This window comes from Onychomys torridus, chromosome 15 (genome assembly GCF_903995425.1).
Source record: "Onychomys torridus chromosome 15, mOncTor1.1, whole genome shotgun sequence".
NCBI classification, from domain to species: domain Eukaryota; kingdom Metazoa; phylum Chordata; class Mammalia; order Rodentia; family Cricetidae; genus Onychomys; species Onychomys torridus.
The window spans coordinates 38,341,904-38,355,844 of NC_050457.1; the positions used below are offsets into that span (position 1 = coordinate 38,341,904).

Consider the following 13,941-nt stretch of genomic DNA (forward strand, 5'->3'; position numbering starts at 1 on the left):
TGGATTTAGCCCTACAACTCAACCCTGTGGCCTCCATGTTTCTGTACCTTGTTTCTGCAGCTCAACTCAATCCTAATGTTTGACGAAAACTTGTGACCCTGCAGCTTGGTTCTGCAGCAGCATCTATGACATTTCTTCAAATGGGGTTCATTACCTAACCTCCCACAAAAAAGATCCTATTTGCATGTCTACCAGTGTTTTGTCTCTGACTTCTGTAAGGCATCCTTGAACTCTGATGAAGCATCTTTAGTCATACTTGGTAACTTACACACACAGAAGTAATTACTATGTAGTATGAGATGTTGTGGTAGTTTGAATGAAAATTCCATGCCCCCCCATAGGCTCATATATTTGAATGCATGGTCCCCAGTTGGTAGAATTATTTGGAAAAGCTTAGGAGGTGTGTCACTGCAGGTGGGCTTTGAGGTTTCAAAAGCTCATACCATTCCCAGTTGGCTCTCTCCACTTTGTGCTTGTGGATGAAGATGTACATGCTCACCTACTGCTCTGATGCTCCCTGCCACGATGGATGTGGGTTCACCCTCTGAAACTGCAAGCCCTCAATAAACTCTTTCTTCTAGAAGTTGCCTTGTTCAAGAGGTTTTGACACAGCAAAAAGAAAAGCAACTAAGACATTTGAGAGTTCAAGTAAACAACTGGAATTCCAAAAAAGATTGGCATAATAATTATAAGAAAAACCAAAACCAATGTTTGGTAATAGCCAACTATCCAGACCACTTGGTAAATTACAGCCAACAAAACAGATATCCTGTGTGAATGTATTGTTACTTAATAAAGTCTGACATAATGGAAAGACAAAAAGTTACAGGGTGAAAACATAAATATTAGACATTCTAAAACTAATTCAAATTTAAATTTACACTGTAAAAAATGGAGAACCTTTTTTTCCAGAGCTTCCTGTCAAGAATATTACAAAGGGAGTTGTGGCATGGCTCAGCAGTTAGGAACACTTGCTGTTCTTCTGGAGGACCTGAATTCAGTTCCCAGTACATAGGGAGGGTAACATCCCCAACTCCAGAGATTGAACAGTTTTCTGGCTTCTAGGCATCATACACACACACACACACACACACACACACACACACACACACACACACACACATACTTTAAAAGAATATGAGAAAAATGAGCTAAATTTATGCAAACTTCTTTTTTCTAAAAATCATGGTATACGTGTACATATCACATGTGCCTGCCTGCACATGTGACCCAGTGATAATACAGGAGTCGGAGGACGATGGTCAGGAGGTGGCTTTCTCCTTCCTCCTGCAAATGCAGGGTCTACCTTGTTGTTTCGGTTGCTCTCTGTACTCCAGGCTAGCAGGCCTGAAAGCTTCCAGGAAACTCTTGTTTCCACCTGTCGTTTCCCAATAGGAGTGCTGGAATTACAGATGCAAGCCACTACATCTGATTTTCCATGGGTTCTGGAGATGAGATGCAAGCCATCCTTGTGTAGCAAGGATGAGGCATCTTGTGAGCTCACAGAAAAAATTCAAGAGACTCAAAAAAGAGGAAATGGTTTCCATTTTATGGTAATAGCTCAGTCTTGACATCAAAATCCAAAGGAAGAGTGCATAAAAAACGAATCAAAAACTAATCTCAATCATGAACATGAATACAAAAACTAATCCAACAACCCATTACAAATGTTGATCAAGCCAGACACAGTCCACTAATACAAGACTTTCATCATGTCTGAAAAGCAGTCAATGTCATTTGCCATGTTAATGGATTACAGGAGAAAATTTACATGATCCTCAAGATACAGGAAAATATTTATAAAAGTAAATCAGCTGTCAATTAAAAAATATCTTGGCAAAGTAACATGGAAGGAGAATCATATGATGAAAGAATATCTTTGAACAGCTCACAGTCAACAGTGTACTGAGCACCAAGGTGCTGACATGCTGAAATCTGTTCATGACAAGGACTCTCCTCTTGCATCTTCTTTTCAATATTCAACACAGTATTTGTTACTGTATTGAAGGCCCTGTTTAGGTCAGTGTAACAAGAAAGGATTAGAAAAGGTTAAAAAAAATAATGCATACCTGAAATGATAATGATTGAACAACTACAATCAAAGAAGATTAAAATATGTTTGAACCAATGAATAAAATAACCAATAAATTGTGTGTGTGTGTTGTGTGTGTGTGTGTGTGTGTGTGTGTGTGTGTGTGTGTGTGATGCATACTTTTGGAGGTTAGGGAACCACTCTCTCAGTAGTAAGTTCTCCTACTACCCTGTCAGATCCTGGGACAGAACTATGAAAAATAATGATACAGAATTCCATTTCAATGTATCAAAACCTTGATATCATTTATAAAACCATTTTAAGAAATGATTGCTTATAATAATATCAAAAAGTATCACATTCCTAATGAAAATCTAACATACACTAAGAGTTGTCTGTACAGAAAACTAGAAATCATTACTGAAAAGATGAAAAACCTAAGCAAATCAAGAATTTATTAGAATGGTGGGTTGCAAATATGTCCATTATCCAAAAATTAATTTACAGACTCAATACAGTTAAATATTCTAGACATTTTAAAAGCTAAAGAAATACATTGGTATTAACAAGTTAATTCCAAATTATATATTAAAATGTCAAGACCAAGACACTCCCAAAGAAGAAATAGATAGAAAAATGCTCTATTGGAGTTCCTGTGCATCTGCTCTAATTAAGACAGTAATTTTGGAACACAGTGGAGAAGCAAGAGCTAGAGGCAAGTATCCACACTGCTTGTCTGGGATAAAGGAGAGACTGAAGGATGAACTCTTCATTCAAAAAAATGCTGCTAAGATTATCAGTTATCTATATAAAAAAATGATTCTTAACTTCTACTTCTCTCATTCACAAAAATCTACTACAGGAAAATCTAGGTCTACATGAAAATTCAAAGTAAATACTGTTTTAGGGAATGCAATACAATATCTTTATCACATTGAATTAGGGAACTTTCCTTGCAGTTACAGTTAAAATAAAACAAAACAAAAGCAATTATCACAAAATCCAAGTTCCACTACATTTCCATTGAGAATATCATCAATACACAGCATTAAGAGAATAAAATGGAGCGGAAGGCTGTCTTTGGATCACACATAACTGGCTGGTAAAGTCCTATACAAAGATGGGTAACTCTACTGTGATTCTTAAATTCATTTGTGTTTCACAAGCAGAAAGTTAACAAGGCCAGTGATGGTGCTCAGCACTTGGTTAAGACACTTGGTGCCAAGTCTACCTTCCTGAGTTCCACCCCAGAACCATACGGGGAAGGAGGGACGGACCTCCACACATGTGCCAATATGCGCTCTCCTCCTCCACTAAATGAATAAACGCAAGAGCAATTTTTAAAGAATTAACAAAGTCCTTGATACAGAAGAGGGAGGAGGAGGCTTGTCGTCTCAGAGCTCACAGTCAATCAGAGCAAATAGCGTTTGAAAACAGCATGTGAGAGCTGCCGAAATGGTCCATGTGGGGAGTGACACTGAATTGCATGAGGGATGTGTGTGCTTCCTGAGACACACGTACTTCAGTGAAACAGAAATAAATTGATTTGCCAATCAGGCGTCAATAGCTTGAGTACATCTGGACAGGAGACCGTGAAGCAAAAAAAAGAAATTATAAGACTGTATGTTGACCAAAGGCTAACAGTGTCATAAGGACTTGACCCTCTTCTGAACAATAACCAGAAATAATATTGCAATGATACTATTACAGCCTGATTATTTGGGGGCAAATATTAAGCATTGTTGTAACAAAGGAATTTCTTATTTGCTATATGTGCATAGATCATTTTCAAATCTGTATTTTATTTTCATTAGGACTATATATTATATTTTTATTCTAAAAGAAAAATAAAATCTTATAATTTTCAAGCCAAGTTTTCCTTTTGCTCCCCCCCAAAAGAACATTAACAAATACCTAGAAAACCTTATCAATTAATGTAAACTATCTGCTTCATGAACCAAGATCTCTGCTGTGACTCTCTACTATACCTACCTATCTATCTACCTATCTATCTACCTATCTATCTATCTATCTATCTATCTATCTATCTATCTATCTATTGAAACAAGGTCTCTCCTGAATCTGGAGCTTGCTGCCTCCCAGGATTCACCTATCTCTGGTCTCCCAGAGATTTAGAAAGGGTTATAAAATCCAAGATGGTTCTTACTCTACCAAGCATTGAAGAAACTGTGGGCTAAAGGAACTGAATATAACTGCAAAACAATTCAGAATAGAGCTGTCTGGCTGCTCTGGCCAGAATCCAGCTTGTATTCTGTCTGCACTGCTACATGGTATCCATGGCAATGAACTCAGGCCTGCACAAAGACAAACAAAGGCCACCTTTCCATGAATGACAGCTGCCAGTGTCCAACGTGGCCATTGGAGCGGTGGCTTTCCTCATGCTTTTTAACCAACAATGAACTAATCTCAGACACTGACAATACAGCCTCCAGTGTGCTTTCATTTGCCTCATTCTGTTTAAACACTAACCTCATTTTTATACAGAAAGTTTCTTACTACAGACTGTCTCCATTGACTTTAAACTGATAAAAGCAATAATTGCAGTTGTAGGTTTAGGGCACAGAATGATAAGTCTTTGCTTACAATTCTAGTTTATTTTAACTGTTTGGGCAATGAAAACAGACAAATCTTAAAGAGAAGCTACAATATATTTAAAATCAGTGGCTGCCACAGTATTCTGTGAGCTGAAAAGGTGAGAAAAAGTCTGCAGTTTATGTTTGTACAGCATAGTGAATATAACTTTTCTGTACACGAATCATCAGGTATAGACTGGACAAAAACTGAATATATGCAACTGCAATCATTGTAACTCTAAAAAATAATAAGAATAGTGTAAAGGAGATGGCTCAGTAGATAAAGTGCCTGCTCTGTAATCATGAGGACCTAATTTGGGGTTCCCCAAATCCATATAAAGGAAACTGGGCATGGTAGTGGATATCTATAACCCCAGCATTTGGATTAAAGGGAGACCAGAGATAGGTGCATCTTGGGAGGGTGCTGGCTAGCCAATCTAGATGTAACAGCAAGCTCCAGATTCAGGAGAGATCTTGTTTTAGTAGATAGGTAGATAGATAGATAGATAGATAGATAGATAGATAGATAGATAGACAGACATAGATAGATAGATAGATAGATAGATAGATAGATAGATAGATAAAGTAGGTATAGTAGAGAGCATCAGCAGAAGACACTCAACATAGACATCTAGCTTCCACACATATACACATGGGCAAATACACACGTACTTGTGCATGTACATACATACACACAAAACACATACACACAAAATTAAGAAGAAATACCAGCTTTCCCCACCCCCTATCTCTTTTCTGTCTTCCAAGATTCTTTCCATAGACACCAAGGCTGTTCCCTCTCACTCTTGGGTTGTGAGTGTCTGATACCTGTACAGATGCTCTAACACAATTTTGCAAAAATTATGCATGCACCATGAATGACTTTGATCAGAAAATCTGAGATCTAACTATCATAAGTTACGTGCAAGTGTTTCCATTTTTGTTTAGATACTTCTGTCTTGTCCTTCTCTCTGCTCTCTCCTCTACTTTTCTATCAAGTGTTCCTTGCAGTATGACCTCATTTCATTCACTTCTCACTTCTACTTATTCAATCCTTGGAGATTCTCACTACCCAAGCAGCCACACTCACTTAACTTCTGCAAAGTTGTCTTGTTGAACAATACTTCCTTCTCTAAGAACTTCTGTGGTGCCTCACTTCCTACAGACTTCTTGCTAAGTCTCCAGACACCATTCTCTCTCTCCCTATACCGCTTGTTCCTCACCTGATCCTCTAAAGTAGTGCCCAAGTTCTGGCTAGAGGCCTCTTCCTCTCTCTTTGCCTGACTCATCAACACCATGTGTTCAGTTGTCTCCGGATGCAATACCTCCCATTTCTCTCCCTATCTCACTCACTTGACGTATCCTAAGGCTACTATACAATGCTGTCTGCTAACTCAACCTCTCCAAACTGATCATCTCTTCCCTACAACTTGCCTCTATTAGCACTCCTTACCTCCATAAATGGCTGGACATTGTGTGTTACCTATCATGAATGGATGCATCTGCTTTATCTTTTTCCCTTGACATAATGAAGTCCATGGCCAAATCCTGTCTCATCCTTTTCCTTCATAGCATTTAAATTTTACTTTACTCTCTTTCCCCACTGCTATTTTCTGAGGTCTTTTTTCTTTATCATCATCTCTCCTGGTGTGGTAAACTAACACTAAAATTGGTTCTCTCCTAGACGTGCATGGCATCTTCTATCTAGTCTCTGTCCCTTGTCCTCCTCCTGGTCACTGGAGTGCTCTGGCACTGAGCAAATCTGAGCATATCACTTCCTTATTCAGGTACCTTCAAAGGCTTCCCTCATCCTCAGATAAGACTCTGGCTGTGCCTTAGTTGAACAGCCTTAAGGCTGGATGACCTCCTGACCTCTCACTCTTCCTTCTGTGAGCTTGTGTTGTCTGTTTTGTGATCTGTTTTCATTGTGTCAGTGTTCCTCTCTGACAAAGGAATTAAACTCAGGTCTCCTTCTAGTAATCTTGCTGTTTGCCTCCTCTTTCTATAATACTACTTCCATCCAGGTAAGATGATGGACCAAACCTGCAGCCTCCACAGTCCTCCATGGAAGATCTAAACTCAAATGACTCCTTTCTGTTTCTATGAAAGCTTCTCTGGAGGCTGGAATTTTTAGTGTCACAATGATATTTCTTTCCTTAAACTTCACATTTTGTTTGGTGTCCCTCATTAACTGTTTGTAAACATAATACTTATTATGCCATAGAAACACATAACAATTCTCAGTTATAGAAAGCATAACTAAGTTTAAAATTAGATAAAAAAGTTTTGAAGAGTTTGAGTGGAATTTCCTTTTGATGATTTAGAAACTCAAATACAACACCAGGCCCTAATTGCTTCTCCATATTTCTGTGATGCTACCCACAGTATATTTGGTTCCATCTTTCAGGTAGCTGACTGGCGTCATGGTTGCAAGATGGCTGAATCTAACAAAATCATATCGTCTGAACAATGAAGATTCTTTTCCCAGAAGTCACATAATACAGTGGTTCTCAACCCCCTTGAGTATGTTTGTAAGGTTTGAAATGTATGTATTATATACATATGTGGAATACCTGTGTGTGCTTATGTGTAGGATTGATCAGTATAGGAAAAACAAAACAAAACAAAAAAACAGTTGGATAGGGAAACTACCAGCCAGACGGTAGCGCTGTGGATATCATGCTGTGTGCTGTGAATGTGTTTCTCTGATTTGGTTGATAAATAAAAAAGCCAGGCATGAAGTATAATATAGGCAGGACAAGCAGAGAGGAGAATTCTGGCAACAGAAAGGCTGAGTCAGGAGACGCTGCCAGCCACCACCAGGAGAAGCAAGATGTAAAGCTACCAATAAGCCAAGAGCCATGTGGCAAGGTATAGATTTATAGAAATGGGTTAATTTAAGTGTAATATCTAGCTAGCAAGAAGCCTGAGCCATTAGGCCAAACAGTTTTAATTAATATAAGCATCTGTGTGTTTATTTGGGTTTGAGTGGCTGTGGGCCCAAGCAGAACTGGAGAAAACTCCAGCTACATGGTAGAGGACTTTTATGAATGCAAAGAAATTTGGACTTTGCCCTGTATTAGATGTGGCGGGAAACACCAAGTGTTTGAAGTGAGGGTGTAGAGTATTGAACACAGATAAGTGTTTTAGAAAGGTAGCATGGCTGGCGATGAGAATGATAAACTAGAAAGACAAGAAACAAAATGGGCAAGCCAGTTCCAAAGTTACAGAGGTTCTGACACAGGAAGATGAGGGTTGGAATTAGCTGCAAAAGAAGTTGCATTGATTGGTAGAATCTAGAGTGCAAGGGTGAGACTTAAAATATGACAAACACATTATCAGCCTCCCTGCTTGTGTGGCACACTGCCTGTGAGCCATGGTGAACTGTGAAGAAGAGATCCTGGAAGATAGGTAGTGGGTCCAGTTTAGGAAATATTGAGTCTGGCATGTGAACCGGACACATCGGTGTGGAAATGCAGTGTTTTGAATTTAAGAGGTGAGTGAGGCTAGAGACCCTGCCTTGGGGAAGGAGCTGGGTCTAGCAGCACCTTTAGAATGAAGAAGGAGATCCAGGATGGCGCTCTGCAAACACCATCTAGCAATAGGTAGAAGATGAGCCTCCAAAGGGGATGAGATGAAGCTGAAGAGAGGAGAGGAGAAAAAGAGAACAAAAGCCAGGGATGGGGGCATTTCATGAGGAAATCAAAAGTTAAAAGGAAAACTTACCATGAGAGGAACCTATTGGTTAGTTTACAGACAAGGAAAATAATACTATGGGAGAAAGAGAGGGCTGACAGCTCAGCAGGGACTTAAGAAGCAGTGTGATCCAGAATCCAAATGGAGGACTCCTTGGCCCATGAGCCCCCTGGAGAACATGTGACTTTATTCATGTTAAGGTTACAGTTGATTTCCTCTCTGGATGTGTTCTTAGTTTACAGATTATCTATGTGTCTTGTGATCTCTCTTTTCCATCCTCAGTCTGCCCATGAACAATGAAAAATGATAAATATGGAACAAAACTGAGCACTTGTTCCTCTTATCCACTTGTGAGAAGGGTTTTGGAAAATGAACTTGAATCTAAGTGTTAAAATGAAATCCAAGATGAATTGTCTTCTAATGTGGTCTGCCTGGGTGCTGTAGAGAATGTGAGAAGAAGGAACAGACATTCATGTATGCCTTTACATTTCCAACTTTTGTAGGTATTTGTAATCACAATTGTGCATGCCTATGATCAAGAAAGACTAATTTATGTGTCTGTTTATTGCTAAATAATGTTGAATGCTTATATATCTAGGGTAAAATAAAAATTTAAAGTACTGCTGGCCTAGAGCTTTCAACTAGATGTCAACTTTAGATACCCAAGGCAGCAAACATCATGCTACCTGCCTAAGGATCTCAACTGCCCTCTCAAATGGCAAAATTTTATTGTGCGATTTCATTTAATTAGATGATTAAAATCAAGAGAAAATGTGTTCCTTGAAAATATAACTAAATCAAAAGGAGGGAATAAATATGTGGAGTAGTTTTTAAAGATGCTGTAGAAACCCCATCTACTTGCTGATGACACTGAGTCATCCTTGTTAACTAACTACAGAAGAAAATCCCAGTACCTGACTTCATGCCTCTCGGCAACACATTCCACTAACATCCTTCCCATGACTCCTCCCAGAACAAGCCTCAACATTTCAAGATTAGAAAATGATGTGCTTCAGAAGCTTCTCCAAATAATACCAACAATTAAAGGGAGATGAAAAGCCTGGATTTGTGCTTCCAGGACCTCTTAAGAGAGCTTCAGAAACGGAATTTCAGAATCCAATCCAGCTGTCTTAAGCCCCTAGATTAGAGCTGATGGCCGCTCAAATCAATTGTGTGTCCCCAAGACAGAGCATGTGTGAAGTGTGGGTTACAGGGTACCATCCTATTATCTGACGGTGTCCTACATCTGCTAGTGTGTTGCAGCACAGTTCTCTCTCATCTCTCACACACAGGAAATTCCACAAGGCTAACCTGGACTAGTTTTCCTCCATGTTAAAGAAAGATTAGCCTCAGAGAAGCACAGTGTAGGGAACACTTTCCTTTGTAAAAATAACTGACAACTAGTGACCATTAAGATCTCTTAGCTGTTTAGAGTCCAGATGCAATTGCTTCCTTCTCCCCTCCACTGGTCCCAAAGCCTTCACCTTGGGCACATGCAGGATATAAAGGTGGAGAGAAAGTTCTCCTGAATCTCCCAGCAGCCCGCTGGTTCCCCCACCTTCTTTCTTCACTTAGGGCAAGGAAAAGTCAGGCTGGGCAGCCTAGCTTTGGCCTCAGCTAATCCCTTTGCGATGTCTAAGATGAAGAAAGTGGACAGAACTGGCTTAAGTTTACTTTCTTTGAAGGACGACATAACAATGAGAGGAAGGCAGGAGGGAAGGAAGAATTCCCCTCCGCCTAGTATTTAAGAGGTGCTTGGCTTTCCTGCCTCCTGGGAAAAGAAACACCAGTGCTCCTTTCTGAAATAAGAAGTAGGGGTCTTTGTCCACGACTGTGGGGTGAAAAATATACATCAGGGGTTCCTGCAAAACCACTCTTGGGGAGCTGTAAGCTGCAGTACTGAGCTAGATCCCGGGTTCCTGATTCAGGGCTAGCTCAGCACCTGCCCGATCTATAGCTCTATAGGAAGCTGGGAGGTGGGATGCACGGTCTGCGGGCCACCCATTAAGGCTGGGAACGTGTGAGTGTGAGAACATCTAAGCACAAAGCACTTCGAAAGATGACTTTGATGGGTGCTTGATCAGGTGAAACAAGTCTTAATCCGGACGTGTGTGTGTGTGTGTGTGTGTGTGTGTGTGTGTGTGTGTGTGTGTCTGTCTAAGCAGCTCCACGCTGTCGGGATCCCGAGTCCATGTGGATGCCGAGCGGACTCCTCCGCCAGCTCTCCACCTGCACTAGAGCACTAGATCCCTCGCGGCTGTCCCAGGACCACTGCGGGTCTCTCCAGCCTAGTACGCGCACAGCACCGGAATTCAGACTTACCTTGAGCAAGCGCTAGCAGCCGCAGCAGAAGCGCGCCCCCTGCCTGTCCCGGCTCCATCTCGGGTCTGCTTGGGGAAATCTAAGGTGCTCTGGGGGTGCACACAGTACCCTTGGTCGAGGGCTCCCAGAAGTGAGAGACTTTACAGAAGCTGTCCTGAGGACTTCTCTCCGGCCTGGATGAGAGCAAGGAAAAGTTGCTGCAGCTTCTGAGCTAGGACCCGCCCCTGCCCGCCCCTCAGCCTGAGCAAACTCCGGATCTGCCCTGCCACGCCCCACGGAGCCCAGCCCCTGCAGCGGCTGCAACTCCTCCAGGGCTCCACGCAGTAAGCCAGGATCCCGCGACTCCCACCCAGGCCCCGCATCCCGCAGGCAGTGCGGATGGGACTGCCTGCCTGGTGACTTTTCCTGCCTTGTCTCAGACTATCCCAGCACACTCGACCCAAGAGTTCAGGACCACTCCTCCCCTCAACCCCCACACTTGTCCTCTGTCCTCAGGAAACCCCTAGCCAGACCCCCCTAGTGCAGTTATATCAGACCACAGCCCACTATAGCTCTCAGCAGGAAGCCATGAAGCCTGAACGCCGCTCCTAGGCTGCTACTACGTGCGTGCCCTTCTCTGCTTTTCCTGAGTGGGTGGAGAAAGGGACAGAAATAAGCTCGGAATGACCAGGTTCGACACTAACTCATCAGAAAGAGCTGCTCTCAAGTTATGATTATCCCCGAGGTACTATTTTTGCACCACAGAAGGGTGTGTGTGAGAGAGAGGGGAGACGATCGTTCATTTCCGAGGTGATGAGGAGTTGGATCATCCAGTTTACTTGATTTATTTCTGGACAGGTGAGAAGAGGGAAGAGCCTCTGAAGACTCACAACTCTTCCGCTAGTTTGTGCCGTCACCATTTTCCGGTCTTTCAGACTCTGGAGAGACAAGGTTCTATATCTGACTCTTTCATTTCCAAATCCAAGAACTGGAATATCCATTTTTAATCGCCTCTAATTCCGACTTTCCTCCAAAGGCTCAGCCACAGATTCCTACACACTGACGACACTAGAATTATTCCAATGATTGCTTTCTATGAAGCAATCAAAAGGTCTCCCAAATTAAAGAATTGCTCGTCTAATTGCTATTATTCACATCATTCAAAAGCTTTTGGGAGCGGGCCCTTAAGCAGGAAAGGATTCCATGGGTCCATGGGACAACAGATGTAATTGCTTGGTAAAGATAAAAAAAACACTTACCTGTTTACTAAATGATGGGTCGAGCCGAAACCTTGAATTCTTCCTTTGTGTGTATGTGCATGTGTGTATAGGTTTATGTGTGAGCTGCATGCTTTTGTATGGGTGTATATGTATGGAGGCCAGGGAACAAATCTGACTGTTGCTCCTCAGGAAACACTCACCTTTTTGTGTCTCTCACGGGTCTGGATCTTGCTAAAGAGGCTAGACTAGATGATCTGCTAGATTCATGACCCTACCAAGTCGACACTCACTAGATGCTAGAATTTAGGATTAACACTATAAATTCATCATCCCAGAACCTTATTGCCCCAGGTTGCTTCCTGTTCTCTCAACCACCGTTGTTTAGCTTTACTCACTGATCCTATCAGACACTTCTGACCTTGTGTGTGTTGTGCTTAGTAAGACCTGAGGTGGCTGCTCACTAACCCTGACACACAGCTGGGCAGCTCACAGTCTCCTGGTGGGAAGCCTGCCAGGTTTCAGGGAGATGACTATCTGTCTGTTTCCTTCTGACTCACTGAAATGTGAGTTCTGTTTGGAGCAGACTCTTGTTTGGGAAGCAGGATGGCTCTTTTAAAGTGCTTTGTCTGTGTTGGGGAGAAGAAAGTGCATCTTTTGGGGTGATGCTGCTCTTAGAACAGGACAAATCAGCACCATGCTGCTGTGGGGGCAGAACAGATAAGGAGCTAGCTGTATTTTATTTTATTTTAGTTTTTGAGCAGGCAAAAATGTTAGGAAAGAAAGAGCAAATTTGTGGATTGCAATGTTTAGCCAGCATGAAGTGGCTAAGACAAAATTATTTCCGAAGTCTTACCTCACACATACCTTGCCTGGATTAGTTAGTTGGGAAGCCACATTCACTTCAGGAAATAAGGCAATGGCTGAGCTTCCCCACTGTAGCCTCAGGATCCTTTTATGCCATTCAAACTTGTAAGGAACTTTTGTTTTTATTACATTTACCATATAAAATATTAAAACAGAGCATTTTCAGATGTTTGTATATTAATTTTTAATACCAGTAACCATTACATATTTACATAAATGGTGATGTATTAAAAAAAATAACCTCCTTCGGGTGTAAATCAAACGATGAAAAGAGCAGCATTGCTTAACATTTTTGTTAATTATTACCAGTATCTGGCTGAAAAATAGACACGTTAATTCACATATCTGGCTTGACATTTGATCCCATTGCTGTGATCCTTTGAGTTAAATCGTAAGGATTAGTGTGTAGTCATGCAGATGTGTAGTTTCTACACCCATGGCGATTTTAGACCATCTTCTAATAGTGTATCAAAATTCAACAAGCAGTAGGTTCCTTTTCTTACCCCCAATTTGGATCTTTTTATTAACTCATCCACTATCCCATCTTTCCTGGTTTGTTGGGGCTGTCAGCCAGACAACACTGGCCACCATAATGTCTGTCAACATAGATGGCTGTAAAAAATCCCAGCACCTTATTCTTCAAAGGGTGTTCTTACTGAAGGTGATGAAGTTTGCCCTTTTCATCGACTCTGCCGTATTTCAGGACAGCTAGTTTACCCTTCTTTATCTTCTGCTTATTCTTCTTGGGAGTGCTGTAAGACTCATGAAATCTCAGCATAATATGAAGGGTGGGTTCCTCTTGAGTGTAGTCAGAGGAAATACAACCATCCTCCAGCTGCTTACCAGCAAAGAACAGCCTTGGATGATCAGGGAGAATCCCTTCCTCACACTGGATCTTGGCCTTTCCATCTTCTATAGTGTCAAAGAGTTCACCCTTCAGAGTAATAGCCCTCACCCCACCCCAGTAAAAGGTCTTCCAGAAAATCTTCATCTTCTACTACAGATGGATGGTTAGAAACAAGCAAACTCATTTCCTAAAAGCTAGTTAAGACATCTGAAAATGTATTGTGGACTTTCCCTATCTACAGCCTTAACATTCGCTGGTCTCCTTGCTTCCCTCCACATTGATTACCATCACCCAACATTTGTCTTACACAGCCAGAGAAAATAATAAGTGGCAAGGGCAACTCATGCCTCAGTGTTATTGTGAACACTCTTTTGGCATCACTGAGGA

The 13,941-nt window shown here is 41.5% G+C and overlaps 2 protein-coding genes across 2 annotated transcripts in view; both read right to left on the reverse strand.

Moving 5' to 3' along the window:
* Itga2 (integrin subunit alpha 2) overlaps positions 1-10,702 on the reverse strand; it is a 95,149-nt gene extending 84,447 nt beyond the window's left edge. Inside the window, exon 1 of the mRNA XM_036206918.1 lies at positions 10,645-10,702. Coding sequence (XP_036062811.1) covers positions 10,645-10,702 — 58 coding nt within the window. The remainder of the gene's footprint in view (positions 1-10,644) is intronic.
* A 2,657-nt stretch (positions 10,703-13,359) lies between these two features.
* On the reverse strand, positions 13,360-13,698 carry LOC118596158 (ubiquitin-like). The gene has a single exon (XM_036206919.1). It carries the CDS (start codon positions 13,696-13,698, stop codon positions 13,360-13,362), a length of 339 nt encoding a protein of 112 aa, XP_036062812.1.
* Positions 13,699-13,941: the final 243 nt, after the last annotated feature.